The sequence below is a fragment of the Orycteropus afer genome, unplaced genomic scaffold (assembly GCF_000298275.1).
Source record: "Orycteropus afer afer isolate SDZICR_OR568_19922 unplaced genomic scaffold, OryAfe1.0 scaffold00443, whole genome shotgun sequence".
NCBI classification, from domain to species: domain Eukaryota; kingdom Metazoa; phylum Chordata; class Mammalia; order Tubulidentata; family Orycteropodidae; genus Orycteropus; species Orycteropus afer.
The window spans coordinates 1,607,885-1,626,572 of NW_006922030.1; the positions used below are offsets into that span (position 1 = coordinate 1,607,885).

General features: G+C 36.6%; 1 protein-coding gene across 1 annotated transcript in view; it reads left to right on the forward strand.

The window, feature by feature from the left end:
• The window catches only part of TLL1 (tolloid like 1), a 381,362-nt gene that overhangs the window by 165,169 nt on the left and 197,505 nt on the right, over positions 1-18,688 (forward strand). Inside the window, exon 6 of the mRNA XM_007954208.2 lies at positions 16,245-16,423. Coding sequence (XP_007952399.1) covers positions 16,245-16,423 — 179 coding nt within the window. The remainder of the gene's footprint in view (positions 1-16,244; positions 16,424-18,688) is intronic.

Genomic DNA, 18,688 nt, shown 5'->3' on the forward strand with positions numbered 1-18,688 from the left:
AAATATATTCTTTGATCACAGAGATTTGTTCATCAACCCCAAATTTATTCTTCCCTTCCCTCAGCAACTTTGTCTTTTGTTCTAACAATGGTATTGCCAATATCTCACTCCCCCAATTCAGAAACTTCAGCATTGCTGTCTAATGATTCTGTTGCACTTCCTCCAAAGTTTCCGTTGATACTCATTTTGATTCAATCTCTATCCCATGTCAGTACCTTATTCATTCGTTTATTACTTCACACCTGGTCTGTTTAAGTTGCTCTAAAATTCACTGCCACAATTCATAGCACTGCCACCACTTGTCTGTCAATTTGTTGTACTGTGGTGGCTTATATGGTGCTGTGAAGCTTGAGGCTATGCCACTGTTATTTCAAATACCAGCAGGGTCAGCCATGGTGAATAGGTTTCAGTGGAACTTCTAGAATGAGACAGACTTGGAAGAAGGAAGGAGCCATCCGCTTCTCAAAGAATTGGCCAGTGAAAACCTTATGAAAAGTAGTGAAACACTGATATATTACTGGAAAACTATGAATAGCTCTGAAACATTGCCTGATATAATGCCAGAAGATGAGCCCCTCCAGTCAGAATACACTCAAAATAAGACTGGGGAAGAGCTGCCTCCTCAGAGTAGAGTTGACCTTAATGATGTGGATGTAGTAAAGCTTTTAGGACCTCCATTTGCTGATGTGGCATGACTCAAAGGAGGAAGAAACAGCAGGAAACATACATTAATAATCAGAACATGGAATGTATGAAGAACAAACAGGAAAATTGGAAGTTGTCTAAAATGAAATGGAACTCATAAAAGTCAATATCCTAGGCATTAATAAGCTGAATTGGACTGGTTTTGGCCATTTTGATTCAGACAACCATATGATCTACTATGTCAAGAATAACAAATTGCAAAGGAATGGTGTTGCATTCATCATCACAAACAATGTTTCAAGATCTAGCCTGAAGTACAATACTGTCAGTGATATGATAATATCCATATGCCTACAAGGAAGATCAGTTAATACTACTATTATTCAAATTTTCATACCAACCTCCAAAGCCAAAGATGAGGAAATTGAAGATTTGTACCAACTTCTGTGGTCTAAAATTACCAAACATGCAATCAAGATGTATTGATTATTATTGGTGATTGGAATGCAAATATTGGAAACAAAGAAGAATCACTGGTAGTTGGAAATTATGGCATTGGTGATAGATATGATGTTGGAGATCACATGATAGAATTTTGCAAAACCAATGACTTATTCATTGCAAATACCCCTTTTTCAACAACATAAATGGCAGTTCTACATGTGGACCTCACCAGATGGAATACACAGGAATCAGATCAACTGCATCTGTATAAAGAAGTGATGGAGAAGCTCCATATCTTCAGCCAAAATAAGGCCAGGAGCTGACTGTGGAATAGACCATCAATTGCAAATATGCATGTTCAAGTTGAAGCTGAAGACAATTAAAACAAGCCCATGAAAGCCAAAATATGACCTTGATTATACCCATCTGAATTTAGAGGACATCTGTTGAATAGATTTGATGCCTTGAACAACAACAAAAGAAAACCTAATGAATTGTGGGGTGACATCAAGAACATCATCCATGAAGAAGGCAAAATTTCATTAAAAAGACAGGAAAGGAAGAAAAGACCAAAATGGATGTCAGAAGAGACTCTGAAACTTGCCTTTGGACAGAGAATAGCTACAGCAAATGGAAGAAGTGACCAAATAATAGAGCTGAACAGCAGATTTCAAAGAGCAGCTTGAGATGACAAAGTCAATTATTATAATGAAGTGTGCAAAGACCTGGAGTTAGAAAACCAAAAGGGAACAACATACTCAGCATTTCTCAAACTAAAAAACTGAAGAGAAAAATTTAAGCCTCGAGTTTCAATATTGAAAGATTCTATGAGCAAAATATCGAATGATGCAGGAAAAATCAAGAGAAGATGGAAGGAATACACAGACTCACTGTAGCAAAAAGAATTAATTGATATTCATCTATTTCAGGAGGTGGCATATGATCAAGAACCAATGGTATTGAAAGAAGTTGAAGCTACACTGAAGGAAGTGGTGAAAAAGAAGCCTCCAGGAACTGACGGAATTCCTATTTAGAAGTTTCAACAAATGGAGGCTGCACTAGAAGCACTTACTCATCTGTGTCAAGAAATTTGGAAGACTGCCACCTGGCCAAGTGACTAGAAGAGATCCATGTTTGTACCCATTCCAAAGAAAGGTTATCCAGCAGAATGTGGAAGTTGCTGAACAGTATCATTGCTATCACACACAAGTAAAATTTTGCTGAAGATAATTAAAAAACAATTGCAGTGGTATAATGACCTGGAACTTCCAGATGAAAGCTGGATTCAGAAATGTATATGGAATGAGGGATATAATTGCTGATGTCAAATGAATTTTGGTTAAAAGCAAAGAATACCAGAAGGACATTTATTTGTGCTTTATTAACTGCAAAATCAGATTATGTGGATCATAACAAATTATGGATAACATTGAGGAGATTGGGAATTCCAGAACACTTAATTGTGCTCATGAGGAACCTGTACATGGACCAGGAGGCTGTCATTCAAACAGAATAAGGGGATACTACATGGTTTAATATCAGTAAGTGAGTGCATCAGGGTTGTATCTTTTCACCATACTTATTCAACCTGTAGGCTGAGCAAATAATCCAAGAAAACTGGAGTATATGAAGAAGATCATGTCATTAGGATTGGAGGAAGATTCATTAACAACCTGTAGTATGCAGACGACACAACTTTGTTTGCTGAAAGTGAAGATGACTGATAAAGATTAAATAGTATAGTCTACACTATGGGTTACTGTTTAACATAAAAGAAATGAAAATCCTTACAACTGGACCAATAAATAGCATCATGATTGATGGAGAAAAGATTGAAGTTGTGAAAGATTTCATATTACTTGGTTTCACAATCAACACCAATGGAAGCAGCAGTGGAGGCATCAGATGATGTATTGCATTGGGCAAATATGCAGCAAAAAAACAAAACTAAACTCACTGCTGTTGGGTTGGATCTGAGTCATAGTGACCCCTCTTTGGGTTTCTGAGGCAGTATCAAGGAAGATTGCCCAATCTTCCTTCCGAGGAGTGGCTGGTGGGTTTGAACTGCCAGCCTTCTGGTTAGCAGTCAAATGCCTTAGTCCCTATGCCACTGCAAAAGACCTCTTTAAAATGCTGAAGAGCAAAGATGTCCCTTTGAAGAGTAGTAGGTGTGCTTAACCCAAGCTACGTTATTTGTTATTTTTAATAGCCTTATATGCATCTGAAAGGTGGACAATGAATCAGGTATCAGGAAGACTCAAGAACAGTTGATGCTTTTGAGTTGTGGTGTTGGTGAAGTCTACTGAAAGTAACATGAACTGCCAAAAGTACTGACAAATGTATTCTAGAAGTGCAGCCGGAATGCTCCCTGGAAATGAGAATGGCCAGAATTCACTTCACCTGGTTTGCTCATGTTGCCTTTAATTTTTCTTCCCTGGAGAAGCATACCATGCTTGGTAAGGTGGAGTGTCAGCAAGAAAGGGGAATGCCCTGAACGAGATGGAATGACAGAGCGGCTGCAATGATGGACTCCTATATAACAAGAATTGTGAGGATGGTACAGAATTGGGCAGTGTTTCTTTCTGTTGTACATATGATTGCTATGAGTTGGAACTGACTCTATGGCATCTACCAACAACAACAAAATTCACTGCCACTATAATTATCTTCTTAATATACAGGTCAGATCAATTTACCAGACTCCTTAAGGTTGTTTAGTGTTTCTTCCTATAATTTTGGTTTCTAGATTTGCTTCTTACTGGATAACAATTTATCCCCATCCCCTCTCCCCCAAAAATAATAAATTCTGCTAGCTATGAAAATGTTATGTAAAATTTCAGTAAGTATTTCCATAACAATGTTCTAATGAACATTATCAATATCCAGCTAATTGGAAGGAATGTAGAATATAGAGTTATCTAAACTCTTAAAATGGCACTTCTAGCCCCCACTCTCCCTTGCTTGTTTTCAAGTGAAGAATGTAAACCAGTATCCCAGAATATATTTTGAAGAGATGCTGGCCTGAGAATAAAATTCAAGTTCCTTAATACAGCATTTAAGAAATGCCATGAACTGACCACATCTTCCATTTTTAACTTCTTCCTCCACCACATCTCTCCACAAATCCCATGATTCAGACATGATTGAATAATAACAGATCTCAAAGAAATTCTTCATACTTTAAGATGTTTTTTATTGTGGAAGTTTTAAAATTTACAAAAAAATCCCATCTACCAATCCATCAGATTCAAGAATTGTCAACTTTTTGTTAACACTTGTTTTTTTTTCTTTTCTTTTTGTAATTTTTCTTGTTGTAATTGTTGTTTCTCTATGTTGTTCTCTTTAATGTTTTAAAGAAAATTCCTGCCATCAGATAATTTCACTTGCAAATACTTTATTGTCTCTTTCAAGTATCTACAAGGTAAAATCATTTTTTACAGAAATACAATATTAATATCATAACTAATACAATTTAAAATAATCCCTTAATATCATCTTTTTTTTTTTTTTTCATTGAATTTGACTCAGTGGAAGTGAGGGTTATTTATTTATTTATATTTTTAATTCTATATAGAAACCCAAATCAGTTGCTATCATGCCAGTTCCTACTCATGGGCACTCCATGTGTTTCACAGTAGGGTTATCAATGGCCAGGCCTTTGTTCTGATCCATCTCTGGATGGATATAAACTGCCAGCCTTTCAGTTAGCAGTTGAGTTTTGACCATTTGTATCACCCAGGAGTTCCCTAATCTATATAGACCTTCCCCAATTATTTAAATAATCTCTCTCTCTCTCTTTAATTTTTATTGTGAATTGGGTGAAAGTTTACAGAGCAAATTCATTTTCCATACAGCAGTTCGCGTACACTTTGTCTCATGACATTGACTGCAATTTCCCACAATGCAATAGCTCTCTTCCTACTTCCTCCCCATAGTTACCTCTTCCCTGTGTCCTTCCCTCCCATGCATTCCTGCACCCCTGAGCAGTCTCCCTGTGCATTCACAGCCCTTCTATTCTCCCATGATTGATCTCTCTAAGGTGTGTATTTACCTAATATAAATGTTCAGCTCATATGCCTATCTTTTGTTTGTCTGGAAGCCACAGGAGGGGTTCAGTTCCAGACCTGAAGGGCAGCTGGGGGCCATAGTCTCAGGGGTTCCACCAGGCTCTATCAGACCAGCAAACCTGGACCACTTTTTTTTTTTTTTTTTTAATGGTTTTGAGTTTTGTTGCACATTGTTCTCCCACTCTATCCAGGATCTCCTACATAGATCCCCCTCTGAGTGGTTGACAGTGGTACCAGGCACCATCTAGTTCTTCTGGTCTCATAGTCTATTAGGCTGAGAATCAAGTGGTGTACTAGTCCCTTGGGCTAATTGTTTCCCTGTATCTTTGATTTTTTTCATTCTTCTTTGCTCTGAGGAGAGACCCATCATTGCATCTAGATGGCCACTTGCAAGCTTTTAAGATCCCAGCCACTACTTGCCAAAGTAGGATGTGGAACTATGTTTTTCCGTAGTATGTTATGCCAATTGAGCTTGTTGTCCCCTGGCACCTAAATAATGTCTCTTGACAACTGGTTCTCTTGAATCAGAATTCAAATAAGCCTCACTCATCATTTGTGTCACTGAAGTCTCTTATTCTAGAGCAGTCTTTTATTCACCCCTCATCTCTTTGCCTTTAATTTTTTTCTTGAGTTTGTTGAAGAAACAGTTCCCTTAAAGATTCCCATATTCTCCTTTTTTTGTTTGCTTCCTCATTGTAAGTTTTTATTTTTCCTCTCTCCCCAGTATTTCTAGTAAATAGAATTTATGTGTGAAGACTTGATTAAATTGAACTTCATTTTTAATTAATTACTTTTGCTAAGAAATACTTGATAGGTTGTGCTGTCTACTTTATATTGCTTCATGTAAGGAGGCACATGTTTCTGGACTCCCCGCTTGACATGATGCTATTGATCAGTAGAATCAAGTGGTGGCAGTCAATTGTAAAAGTCCTGTCAATATTTTCACAATTAATTCAGTAATCATGAATGTTCATTGCAAAACGAGGATAATGAAGATTCTCTAAATCTCTTTTATTTCATTCCTTCTGCATTTATTCCTTGAAATCCTTCTGTAAAGAAGAATTTTCTCTAATCAGCTAGAACTATTTGGATTTTCAGAGTTAAAGTTCATATAGGGCAATCTGAAGAAATGCTCAATTCTAATGGAGGAAGTAATTCTTGCCTTATTGTCATATACTTTTTGGGAAAAAAAAAATTACTAGTTATTATAGGGGGAGATTATGTCATCTTTCTTTGTTCTACCATAATTTCTGGGAGCATTTAAGTTAATGTAAAAATGTAAGGGATTTTACTCTTGATTGTGAGTGACATTAAAAACATAATTATACATTATTACTTTTCCAGATATTTTTTAATAGTTCCATAATTGTTTTATGACTTATTTAAGCAACATTTCCTTCTAAATTACTCCAATTTTGGCTTGATTACTTTTGGTTACCCTTCAAATACCTCCTCGTTCTTTTATTTATTTTTCTTTGCTGTCTTCAAGAGACTCATTTTTAATGTATTTTATGTGAAAGCTTACACAGAAAATTGGGTTACTATTTGATAATTTATATACAAATTGTTCTGTGACATTGGTTACAACCTTTACAGTGTGTAAGCATTCTCATTCTCATTCTGTTTGTTCTATTTCCACTGATCTAGTTTTCTTTCTCATCTTTGCTTTTGGATAAATGTTTACCATTTGGTATCACATAGTTGATTATTTAAAGGAGCACATAATTCACGAGTGATATTGTTTATTTAATAAGCCAATCTATTATTCATCAGAAAGATGATGTCCAAAGAGTAGCTCAGTTCCAACTTCAAAGAGTTTCTTAGGACAATAGTCTAGGGAGTTCTTCTAACCTCTATCAGTCCAGTAGGTCTGGAAGTTTTTAGGAATTTAATTTTGTTTTATATTTTCTATTGTTCTATCCAGGACTTCCTTTTGTGTCCTTGGTCAGAACAGTCAGTGGTGGTAGCTGGGCACCGACTCGTTCTGGTTTCAGATTAGAATAGGGCATGCTTCATGTGGCCTATTTATCCTGTAGACTAGTTTCTTCTCTTAATCTTGGGTTTTCTTGTCTCTTTTACTCCAGATGAGGAGACAATGGTTGTATCTTAGGTGGTCACTTGCAAGCTGTTAATATCCTGGATTCTCGATACATTCTAGATAATCATCAATGTAGAATGTAAAATATTATCTTTCTGAACTATGTTATACCAATTGACTGAGTTGTCTGATGAGACTGTGGTCCTGAGCATTTCACTCTAGTAAAATGAGTTGTTTAGATATGTTTAAGAAGTCTCCACCACTGTGCCCTCTATGTGCTTTATTATATAGGTGGATATATATTCAGCACACACAAACATGTATATACATATGCCTACAACACTTATACATTCATACATATACTTACATATATCCATATATGTCATTGTACACACACACGCACACATATATATGTATGGGTATATATATGTATGTATGGTGAGGATGGTGGATGGCACATGACAGGGCAGTGTTTCATTCTGTTGTACATAGGGTCACTATGAGTTGGACCCTACACAATAACACCTAACAATACAACAGTTAACATTTATGTGATCTCTTTTGGTTTCTTGCAGTAGTGTTTTATAGTTTTCCTTGAATAAGTCTTTTATGTCCCTGATTAGGTTTACTCCTAAGTATTTTATCCTTTGTGGGGGCTACTGTAAATGTTATTTATTTATTTAATTTCTTTCTCACAGTTCTCCTTGTTAGTATAGAGGAACTCAACTGATTTTTGTGTGTTGATCTTGTAATCTGCCACTTTGCTAAATTCTACTAGTTCCGCTAATTTTTTTTTGGGGGGGTGGAGTTTCTGGGATTTTCTATGTGTAGGATCACGTTATCTGTGAATAAAGATAGTTCTACTTCTTCTTTCTTCATTGCCCTCTCTTGCATTATTGCTCTCTCTAGGACTTCCAGTACAGTAATGAATAAGAGCATTCCTGTTCTCAAGGGAATGCTTTTAATCTTCCTCCACTGAGAATAATGTTTGTTGTTGGTTTTGCATACATGGCTTTAATTATGTTGGGGAATTTCCCTTCTCTTCCCATTTTGCTCAGTTTTTAACAGAAAAGAGTGAAAGATTTTTATCAAATGACTTTTCTGCATTGATTGAGACGACCATGTGATGCTTTTCCTTTGTTTTATTTATTGTATGACTTATATTTATTGATTTTTGAATGTATCCCTGATATGAATCCTACCTGATTTTGATGTATTATTTTTTTGATATGCCATGGAATTCTGTTGGCTAGAATTTTGTTGAGAACTTTTTCATCTATATTCATGAGGGATATTTTCTTTTTTGGTAGTATCTTTGCCTGACATTGGTATCAGGGGTAAGCTGGCTTCACAGAATGAATTAGAGTGTATTCCTACTTTTCTGTGTTCAGAAATAGTTTCAATAGAATCAGTATCAACTCTTCTGGTAGAATTCTCCAGTGAAGCCATGTAGGGGTCAGGGCTTTTTTTCTTTTGGGGGGAGGGAGGTGGCAGTTTTTTACAACATCTTCCATTTTTTTTTTTTTTTTTGTTAAGGACCTATTTAGATTTTCTAGTTTTGTTTGTGCAAAACACAAACACACATAGTTCGTGTGTTTCTAAAAATTTGTCCATTTCTTCTAGGTTTTAAATTGATCGGAGTACAATTTTTCATAATATTCTGTAATGATACTCTTTGTCTCAGTTGTTTGTGCTCTTCATTCTTAGTTGTCAAATGGAAATGGATATAACTCAGATTACATATTTCTAAATATAAAATGTATTCAGATTAATACGTTATTACTCCTTGCTACCTTTCAATTTTATAAAACATGTCCAAAGCACTGATCGCTTACTAATTTACTATTTGATTTGTTTGCTAAAAATCCATATTTCTATCTATCTTCTATTATTAATTTTGCTCTTTTCTAAGTTTTAATTTCATTTGTGTTATCCTAACCAGCTTTTTACCCCCATTCACTATCATATGTTCCTGTTTTTGTTCTAAATACTTTATATAAAATCATAAAATAAAGAATGTGAGAATTTAAAGAGATATTTGGGAAGATGTATTTCAATTATTTTAGAGATGTGGAAACTGGAGTTGTGCCTTGCCCAAAGATACTTAATCCTGTACTTGCTGAACTCTTTACTATTTATATATACATATATTTCTGACTGTTATAATAGTAATGGTTTATTTTGATGATTTGTTTTGGTACTCATTTTTATATTTTGAAGTCTTGTCTGTATTATTTTTTCAGTAGTATACTTTTTATAGGAATCAATCATTGACCTGGTAATCATTTTGTGGCTTTGATAAATTTCATTTGGAATTACCATTATTGACAACAAATTCATGATTTTTTATGTTATTATGGGGATTTATTTATTTATTTCTCCCATCTCAGAAAAAAAAAAATCCTTTAAATTATTGAAGAGTTTTATAGTTTGTGTTACACAAAATACTAGGGCTAAGTAGAATAAGATATTTTCTAAGTTATACCTTTAGCAGTCTGATAGGACTTATAGGAGCACTGGTGGCATAGTGTCAAAGGAATTTGACTGCTAACCAGAAGTCTGGTGGTTCAAACCCATCAGCCACTCCTCAGAAGGAAGAATGGGCAATCTACTTCTGTAGATATATCACCTTGGAAACCCAAAGAGAGGTCACTAGGAGTTGAGTCAGATTCGACTCAAGGGCAGTTTTTTTTTTTTTTAATAAGACCTTTATATAGAGGATTTATCACATAAGAGCTGTGGCATGTGATGTTTATCATTTAGCAAAATCTAGAGTAAATTACCGTTAACTTTGGAAAGCCTGCAAGGTTGTTGTGTTGTTGTTATGTGCCATCGAGTCGGCCCCGACTCATAGCGACCCCTCCTTGGGTTTCCGAGGCAGTATCACTACGGAAGTAGGATTGCCCAACCTTCCTTCCGAGGAGTGGCTGGTGGGTTTGAACCACCAGCCGTCTGGTTAGCAGGCAAGTGTCTTAGCCACTATGCTACCAGAGCTCCCAGCCTGCAAGGTAGTGATGTTGATATTGATGGTGACATTTGTCAGTTCTATTTCTAGCTTTAATCTGGTAGGCAAACATATCTTAATAATATCCCTTTTATCATTTTGATTCCACTTACCTAGTCTATTGTAAAACAATCTCCTTCATGTTTGTAATTGTACATATGAAACTATTATGTCATCTAAGTATATATCACCTAAGTAGCCTGTTGGCACAATGGGTTAGCACTTGGGTGCTAACTGAAAAGTTTGTGATTTGATTTCACCCAATGACACTGCAAGAGAAAAACCTTGCAATCTGCTCCTGTAAAAACTCCAGCCTAGACAGCTGTGTGAGGCAGTTCTCTGTCACAAGGGGTCACTATGAGTTGAAATTCGCTCAGTGGCACATAATAGCAACAACAGCCACTATATCCTCTAGAACATTATATTTACCACCTGATTTAATAAATATTTATTACATGTCTATTGGAACAGTGCCTAAAGCATTTGACTGCTAACCAGAGGCTGACAGTTCAAATCCACCATCCACTCCTTGGAAGGAAGATTGGGCAAAATCTACTTCTGTAGACATACCGCCTTGAAAACCCAAGGAGGGGTCAGTATGAGTTGATACCAACTCAATGGCTTAGGGTTTTTTTTTTTTCTTTTTGCATGTTGTACTTTTTGGTAGGTGGAAAAATAATAAAATAAAATTTCAACTGATAAGGAAAAATAAGCAAAAGAGTCAGAAAAAGAGCACACAGTAAGGTAGGTGGTAATCCAGAGTGGTGTGGTGTCCTGGAAGCCAGATGAAGAATGTTAGAATGAGGGCAGAATACCGATCATTGCTAAATCTAATGATATGATCTGTACTCAACAGTTGTAGTGAAATTGTGGGGTTGAATGTATGAAGTGGGGTTAAGGCTGAGTGAGAAGGTATTAGGGACAGTAATTATAGACAGCTATTTTATTCATTCAATAAATAGTTACCGAATATCTGCTCTGTGCTAGGCACTTCTCTAGGTACTTATGATTCATCAGTGAACAGAAGAGATAAAGATACCTAGGAACTCTGGTAGCATAGTGCCTAAGGCACTTGACTGCTAACCAGAAGGCTGGCCGTTCAAACCCACCAGCCACTCCTCGGAAGGAACGTTGGGCAATCTACTTCCGTAGTGATGCTGCCTCAGAAACCCAAGGAGGGGTCGCTATGAGTCGGGTCCGACTCGACCATACATAACAACGACAACAACTCTCATGTATCTTATATTCTAGTGGTGAATCTTAAATTTTAATGATCTTTCTTGAGGAGATTTTTGTGGAAAACTTATTAAATAAAATAAATGAATTGATCCATTTAAATGGAAAAAAAAAATCACGGTGTTTTCAAGGCTGTAAATCTTTATAGATTGCCTCATCTTCCTCTCACGGAACAGCTCAGGTTTGAACTGCTGACCTTATGGTTAGCAGCCAAGTGTCTTATCCACTATGCCACCACCTGGTAATTAACCTAAATATTATATGTATTTAAAGTACAGAAATTGAAAAAATAGAACCAATTACAACTTTATAGATGTCCTGATAAGTGATAAGCTAATTTCAAAGGTACTTTGGCTTACCATTTCTAGACAGTAGTAAATAATATCAGATTTTAGATTACCTGATTACCTTTTATGGCTTAGGGAAAGATGAAGCTTCCTTATAGATGAATATTTTCCTCAAAAGAGTATAAAGACCTTATAATGGCCATGCTTTGAAACAAAACAAAACAAAACAAAAGCCCAAACCCATTGCCATCGAGTTGATTCCAACTTATAGCAAGTCCCATTGAGTTTTCTGAGACGGTAGATCTTTATGGAATTAGATTGTCCAGTCATCCTTTCTCTGGGTGCCTGATGGGTTTGAACCACCAAACCTTCTGGGTAGCAGTCAAATACCTTAGGCACTGCACCACCAGAGCTCCTTACGCTTTAAAAGAGCTATACAAATAAAAACAAAAATTCAAAAGCTCTATTAAGAAAATAGCATCACACCCGGATGACCTTAAAAACCAAGATAACATCTCCCTCAAAAAACTAAACGTACTGCCGTTAAGTCAGATTGCCCAGTCTTCCTTCCAAGGACATGTTTAAATGATACTTTTTCTTTTCTTTACTTTTTATTACATGTTACTCTGTTGTGGTGCAATGAGTTTCATTTCTGGCCTTTGGTTTGCAATTTCCCCAGAATAATTAGTTGAGCTGCAATCTGCCAAGTGATTAGTCTCTTCCTTATCCACCTAAACAGCTTCTAAGGATTGATTAGTTTGCTATCTGCATAAAAATGTTTTACAAGAATTGGTCAGTTTGCTATCCAGATAAAAGGATTGGTTCATTTATAATCCTTGTAAGAAAGATGTGTCTTGAAACTTACAAGTTTTCCTATATAAGTTCTCAATCTAACAGAGGTTTTTTGGGAACCTCCTGATCAACAAGAGCCTGAAGAGAAGTGCCATTCTTTGCACCCAGGTTCCTGCTTTAAGTACTTCCTATACTCCTTGGAAGGAAGATGGGGCAATCTACTTCCGCAGTGATACTGCCTCGGAAACCCAAGGAGGGCTCACCATGAGTCGGGTCCGACTCGATGGCACATAACAACAACAACAACATACCTGGATAAAATGGCTGTACCATGGAGATGGCAACACTCACTGAACCGATAAGACTTTACACCAAGAAAAACAGCGGCAAGAGGCCCAGAAAAGAGAAACAGTGGGAGAACTGCTGGCAGAGAGGCATAGAGGGTGCCCAGCAGCAGAGAGAGCAGTCATTGTGGTGACAGTGCTGGGCAAAGTCGGCCCACAGAGTGGAAGGCACTCGTGTAACTGGGTGCCCCATAAAAGGGAAGTAGCTGCAGGGGAAACCTGGAAAGAGGGGCCCAAAAGGAGTCCATTCTAAAGGGGGCGGAGAGAGGCCTTTCCAGAGGAGGCCAAGAGAATCTTATCCTGAGGGGGCTGAAAGGAGGGCTGTCCTGAGTGGCCTAGGAAGAAATCTGTCTTGAAGGGGACAAGAGGTTCCCTTTTTAGAGGGAACTAAGAGTAGGACTATTCTGAAGGGGACTGAGAGGTTATCTGCAGAAATCTGAGCCTACACCTTTCAGAGGTTGCCAGTAAAACAGTTTTGCCTTGAGAGCTCTTGTAATAACAGTCTAACCCTGGCATTGGCCCAATGTTATCCCAAAGCTGCTGGTTGAGAGCTAGACCAATAAGCACAGGAGACCAGACTCAGCCAACAACAACTGTGAAGGGAGAGAGAGAACAAACAGCCATACCACAACTGACCTGAGCTAATGACACACTTGCTGAGAGAAAGACACTGGATAATCTGGTCTATGGCTTACTTACTCACCACATAGCACAGAAATTTTGGAAGGGTGAGCAGGTCACCTTTTAGACATAAATGGGTTCCTTTCTTATGATGTTGTTGGGGTACTCATATGGGTGAAGGGAATTACTTCACCTCAAATCTCTTCCTGTTGTTTACTGTTTATTTTCTATAAGTTATCTGTTCCTGTTATTTACTGTTACTATTTATCTTCTGTAAATGATAATGGCTTTCAATTGCCACCATTTTGTAAAGTGCCTTTGTGTGTGCTACCCTATCAGTTTTGATAATAGAGTCTTTATCCTATCATTCTCATGAGTGCTTAGGTTTTAGAGTACAACCTGTGTGTACCCATGCATGTATACAGTTTACCTATAACTTCATGCCTAATATTTGTATGTGTATTCATTTAGCTTTCTTTTTCAACTAAACACCTGGATTTTCTTATTCTTAAGACAACTCTTAGATAAATCAGGGATCAAAGCTACCACATTTTTCTCCTTTTATAGGATCATTGTAAAATAATAACTCTATGAATGAAATTGTGAAATATGTTTTTCCTTTTCATTATGAAACCCCATCTTATTTATGGGAAATTTCTAAGGGAGTGAGTAGGCTCAAAAGAGTGTTTTTGATTAAATAAAATGACTACATTGCTTCACTGCAAAATACTTTCTTCTTTAACTATAACCATCAAGAATGACTCAAAGTGGATAATTTACTTGCTATATAATCATCAGATATTTGAGTTTCATTACTGTTGCTTTAAGTTAGCAAATATTTCAGCTAATATGTGTCCAAAATTCACAAAATTTGAGTTTTTCTACACCTAATACTTTATTGTTTGGGTGTGTAATAGATAAAAATGTATCTGTTAGAAACATACTATTGAAAAAAAAATCTCGAGAGCAAAACACAATTCACTTATTTTTACCTTTGCCAGTTATCTTTCTCTTCTTTTTGTTGTTGACTGACCATTCACTGGAGAAGTATATTATGCTCGGTAAAGTAGAGGGTCAGCAAAAAAAAGGAAGACCCTCAAGATGGATTGACACAGTGGCTGCAATGATGGGCTCAAGTATAGTAAGGATTGTGAGGATGGCATACAACTAGGTAGTGTTTGCTTCTGTTGTAAATAGGGTCAATATGAGTTGGAGCTAACTCAATGTCACCTAACAACCACAATAAAACTTAATTAACTGTTATAATCAGCACCTATTGGTCCATGTAATTCCTATTGTATGAGATAAACTACTATATTATGATTTAAACCCCTAAAATGCTTAAGAATTTAAAGCCATTAGAATCATTTGCTTTGAAATAAAGGAAGGCAAGGCAAACCATTGCTGTGGTGTCGGATCTAACTCATAGCAACCCCTTCTTGGGTTTCTGAGGCAGTATCACTACAGAAGTAGATTGGCCAGCCTTCCTTCCGAGAAGTAGCTGATGGGTTTGAACCACCAGCCTTCTGGTTAGCAGTCAAATGCCTTAAGCAGTATGCTACCAGAACTCCCTAACATAAAAGGGAGGTGGAATATTCATATTTAATGACAATAAAAAAGGCTGTCAAATATACTTACTCTGGATTATTGGACCAGTAAAATTCCTTTTAAGCATTTGAGCCATTAAGTTTTGGCACTTTTCTTTTTAACTTAATAAATAAGTGCTAAAGAGACAAGGAGGCCACATCTTCTGACCTCTTCTAACCCCACAAGAGGAAGACAGAATCACCACCAGTAGCCCAAGGCCTGTTCCTGCAAGACTGGACATGGTGCCTCCCTCCAGCCCTTTCACCAACCTTGGTACCAACTGTTCCTCCTGCACCTCTCTGCTGGATTTAATAATTGGCTGCAGTGGCCACACAGAACTCACAGATTATGCGGTTTATTAGGGAAGCAACAGGCTACAATTCAAGTTCAGGAACATGCTTAGTCTCTCTCAGCCTGCTGTCTTGCAGCCGACAGTCTTTCTTAGTCTCTCTCCCAGCAGTGCATGTCTCTCAGTATCTTTCTCAGCAGTGTGTGTCTCCCATGTCTCTCTCTCAGCAGTGTGTGTCTCTCACATCTCTCAGCAGTGTGTGTCTCTCTCTCAGCAAGTGCATATCTTTCTCTCATCTCTCAGGACCATGTTTCTCTCAGCAGCATATCTTTCTCAGACAGCAGTCAGAGAGACTCCTTCTGCCTCTAGGAGGGCTTCTTTTGAGCCTGGCAGAGTGGCCAAACTAACCAATATCAACATCAGAATTCTATACACCTGAGAGAGAGTGAACTTCTCAGAAGATTGCTTCATGCCACTCTCAACAGAAATACCCCAGGTGGATAACTTTAACAATCAGGAGCTACTCAGTCACACATGGCAAATTCCACTACAGAGTTTACAAAGACCTATGGCTAGAAAAACCTCACTATGTAATTTACTACACCACAATAAGAAAGTTGTTTGGCAGTGTCTTGTGAACTATGATTCTCAACAATTCAAGACCAATGAATTACTGCCTTCCATTATACACAATCTTATCAGGATACTAGAAATTCAAACCAAAGAAATTAGACATATGTATTAATGAAAGGCTGTTCTGCCTTTGAATATGTTGTACTTTATAGTTTATCACAATTTTTTACAAAGGTTCTTTACAATCTGGTGATTGTATTTCATCAAGCATCACCCTGTATACCATCATCTCCATTTTCTACTTAATTTTTTTCCAGATGCTGTTCTTATGTAGGTCGGCGGGGAAATGGACCTCAGGCAATCTCTATCGGCAAGAACTGTGATAAATTTGGAATTGTTGTTCATGAATTGGGCCATGTGATAGGCTTTTGGCATGAACACACACGACCAGATCGAGATAACCACGTAACCATCATAAGAGAAAACATCCAGCCAGGTGAGAAACTTCAGAGTATGTTGGGCTTAAAAGCTTATTGAATATCTTTGACTTGTACTGATAGTATTTATTATTTAATTTCTTGAAAAGGATAAGCTATTTATTTGATATAGTAAATTTTACTTGATTAAAGAATGCTGGTATATGTTCTACCACAACTTTCCTTACATCCTGGAGATGGAAAGATTTTATGTGTCTTTTCAAGCTTGCTTTCTTTGTCAAGACCTTGCTTTTGCTTTTTATTTCTAAACTTCTATGCTTTCCAAGAATGAGTGTGGGCTATTGAGCCATAAATTAATATTATTAAATGTTTATTTATTTTTTTATCTAAACCTTTTCTGTACTGAGTTCTAGAACTTTGGTTGAAGAGATTTTAAAAAGTACACAGTTTGCCATGAAATGTGGTATTTTACCTTAGGAATCTATATTATTCTCAGGATAATTTTCCAGGAAAAAATTCCAGGGAATTGAGTTATTACCTGAATAGCCTAAATAATTTCTATGAGATGTAAAACTTGACTGTGCTAACAACAAATTCTTTAAAATGTTTTCAGTTGTTGAAGTATAATTTATAATTATAATCTAATTTCTTTGACAATTGGTGTGTGATAATAGCTTCAATTTAAAGCTTTTCATTTATTTTTCTGATTTTCACATTCATAAAGATCAGTACATTTTAATTGCCCCACCAAATTCTATCATGTGCAATCTTCTTGTAAGGTAGTATGAATTTTAAACATGAGCAAAGTAAAAATAGGTTATTATTTCCCAATGGCCACTTTTAAGTTAGAAACATGGAATGCCATAGAATTTCCACATATTTGGTACCAATTATTTATTGATACCTGGCAGTTCAAACCCAATTTTCTTCCATAAACCATTACTTTGGAAACCCTGTGGGGCATTTCTACTCTATCCTGTAGGATCACTATGAGTTTGAATCACCTTAATGGCACTGGGTTTGGTTCTGGTTAGCAGGTGATGGATTTACTGTCATGAAAAAACATAATCCCTGCTCTCAAATTCTTGTGTGGAGTATACTCAAATTATTGCAAGTGGGAAAAGTGACAATAGTCTGTGTTGAGAGTACTATAGAATAAAGTGTGACTAAATGACTATGGGGAGTAAAGGGGAGATATCACAAAGAAAATAAAATTTAGCAAATACAAAAGTTCTAGGTGCACAGAAGAGTGATTGAAATTCTAGGTGAAGGAATATCTTGATGAAAGTTATAATTACAAAACATTGAATTATCTTTATTTGTCCATTATGGCTACATTGTTGTTGTTACTGTTATTTGCCATTGAGTCAGACCTGACACATAGCGACCCCTCCTTGGATTTCTGAGGTGGTATCACTACAAAAGTAGATTGTCCAACCTTCTTTCCAAGGAGTGGCTTGTGGGTTTGAACCACCAGCCTTCTGGTTACCAGTCAAGTGCCTTCGGCACTATGCTACCAGAGCTCCTTATGTCTATGTAGTAAGTTGCAAATAGAAAACTAGTTGTTGATCAGTTAGGAAGGTTAGATCAAGGAAGGTTTTAAATATAATGTTAGTAAATTTACAATTTATCCTTTAGCTCCTGGAGAATAATTTCAGTATTATAAGCAGAGCAAGTTTATATTAAGCATCATTAACTGGGGGTGGAAAAGGAGATGGGAAGGGTTAGCTTGAAGTCAGGACAACCTGTTAGAAGCCTAAATCAGTAGGTAATGAGTGGTGACTAAGTCCTCAATTAAGATTGTATAGGCCAAGAGGGAAAAAAAAAAGGATAATGTCTCAAAAATATTTTAAGAGAATCATCATTATTTGAGAGGAAATCTTCAAGGTTTTATTTTCAGGTTACAGGATGACTGTTGGTACTATCAACTGATATTAGAAATATAGATAAAATGGCATGATTTTGAGAGGGAGAAAGATGGATAATGGTTTTATTTAGTATTTCCTTGAGTTTGAGAATCTTTGGATAATCTAAGTAGAAACGTTTAGTGCACAAATGTATTAAAGGTGGGTTGGTACTTTAGAATGTATATAGAGATAAAAATTTGGTACTGGAATTAATTGTCTACAGAAAAGCTGGAGGGAGAAGTTTGAGGTTCTACCAAGTGGGAAATGTCAATATTTAAGCAACATTTGGTGCAGAATCCCTTACCTCAAAGACTAAGAAGTTATGGTCTAAGAGGAAGGAGAAAAATCAGTGAAATGTGATATTCCAGAAGCCTAAGGAATTGAATTATTATTCAATATTAAAATTATTATTATTTC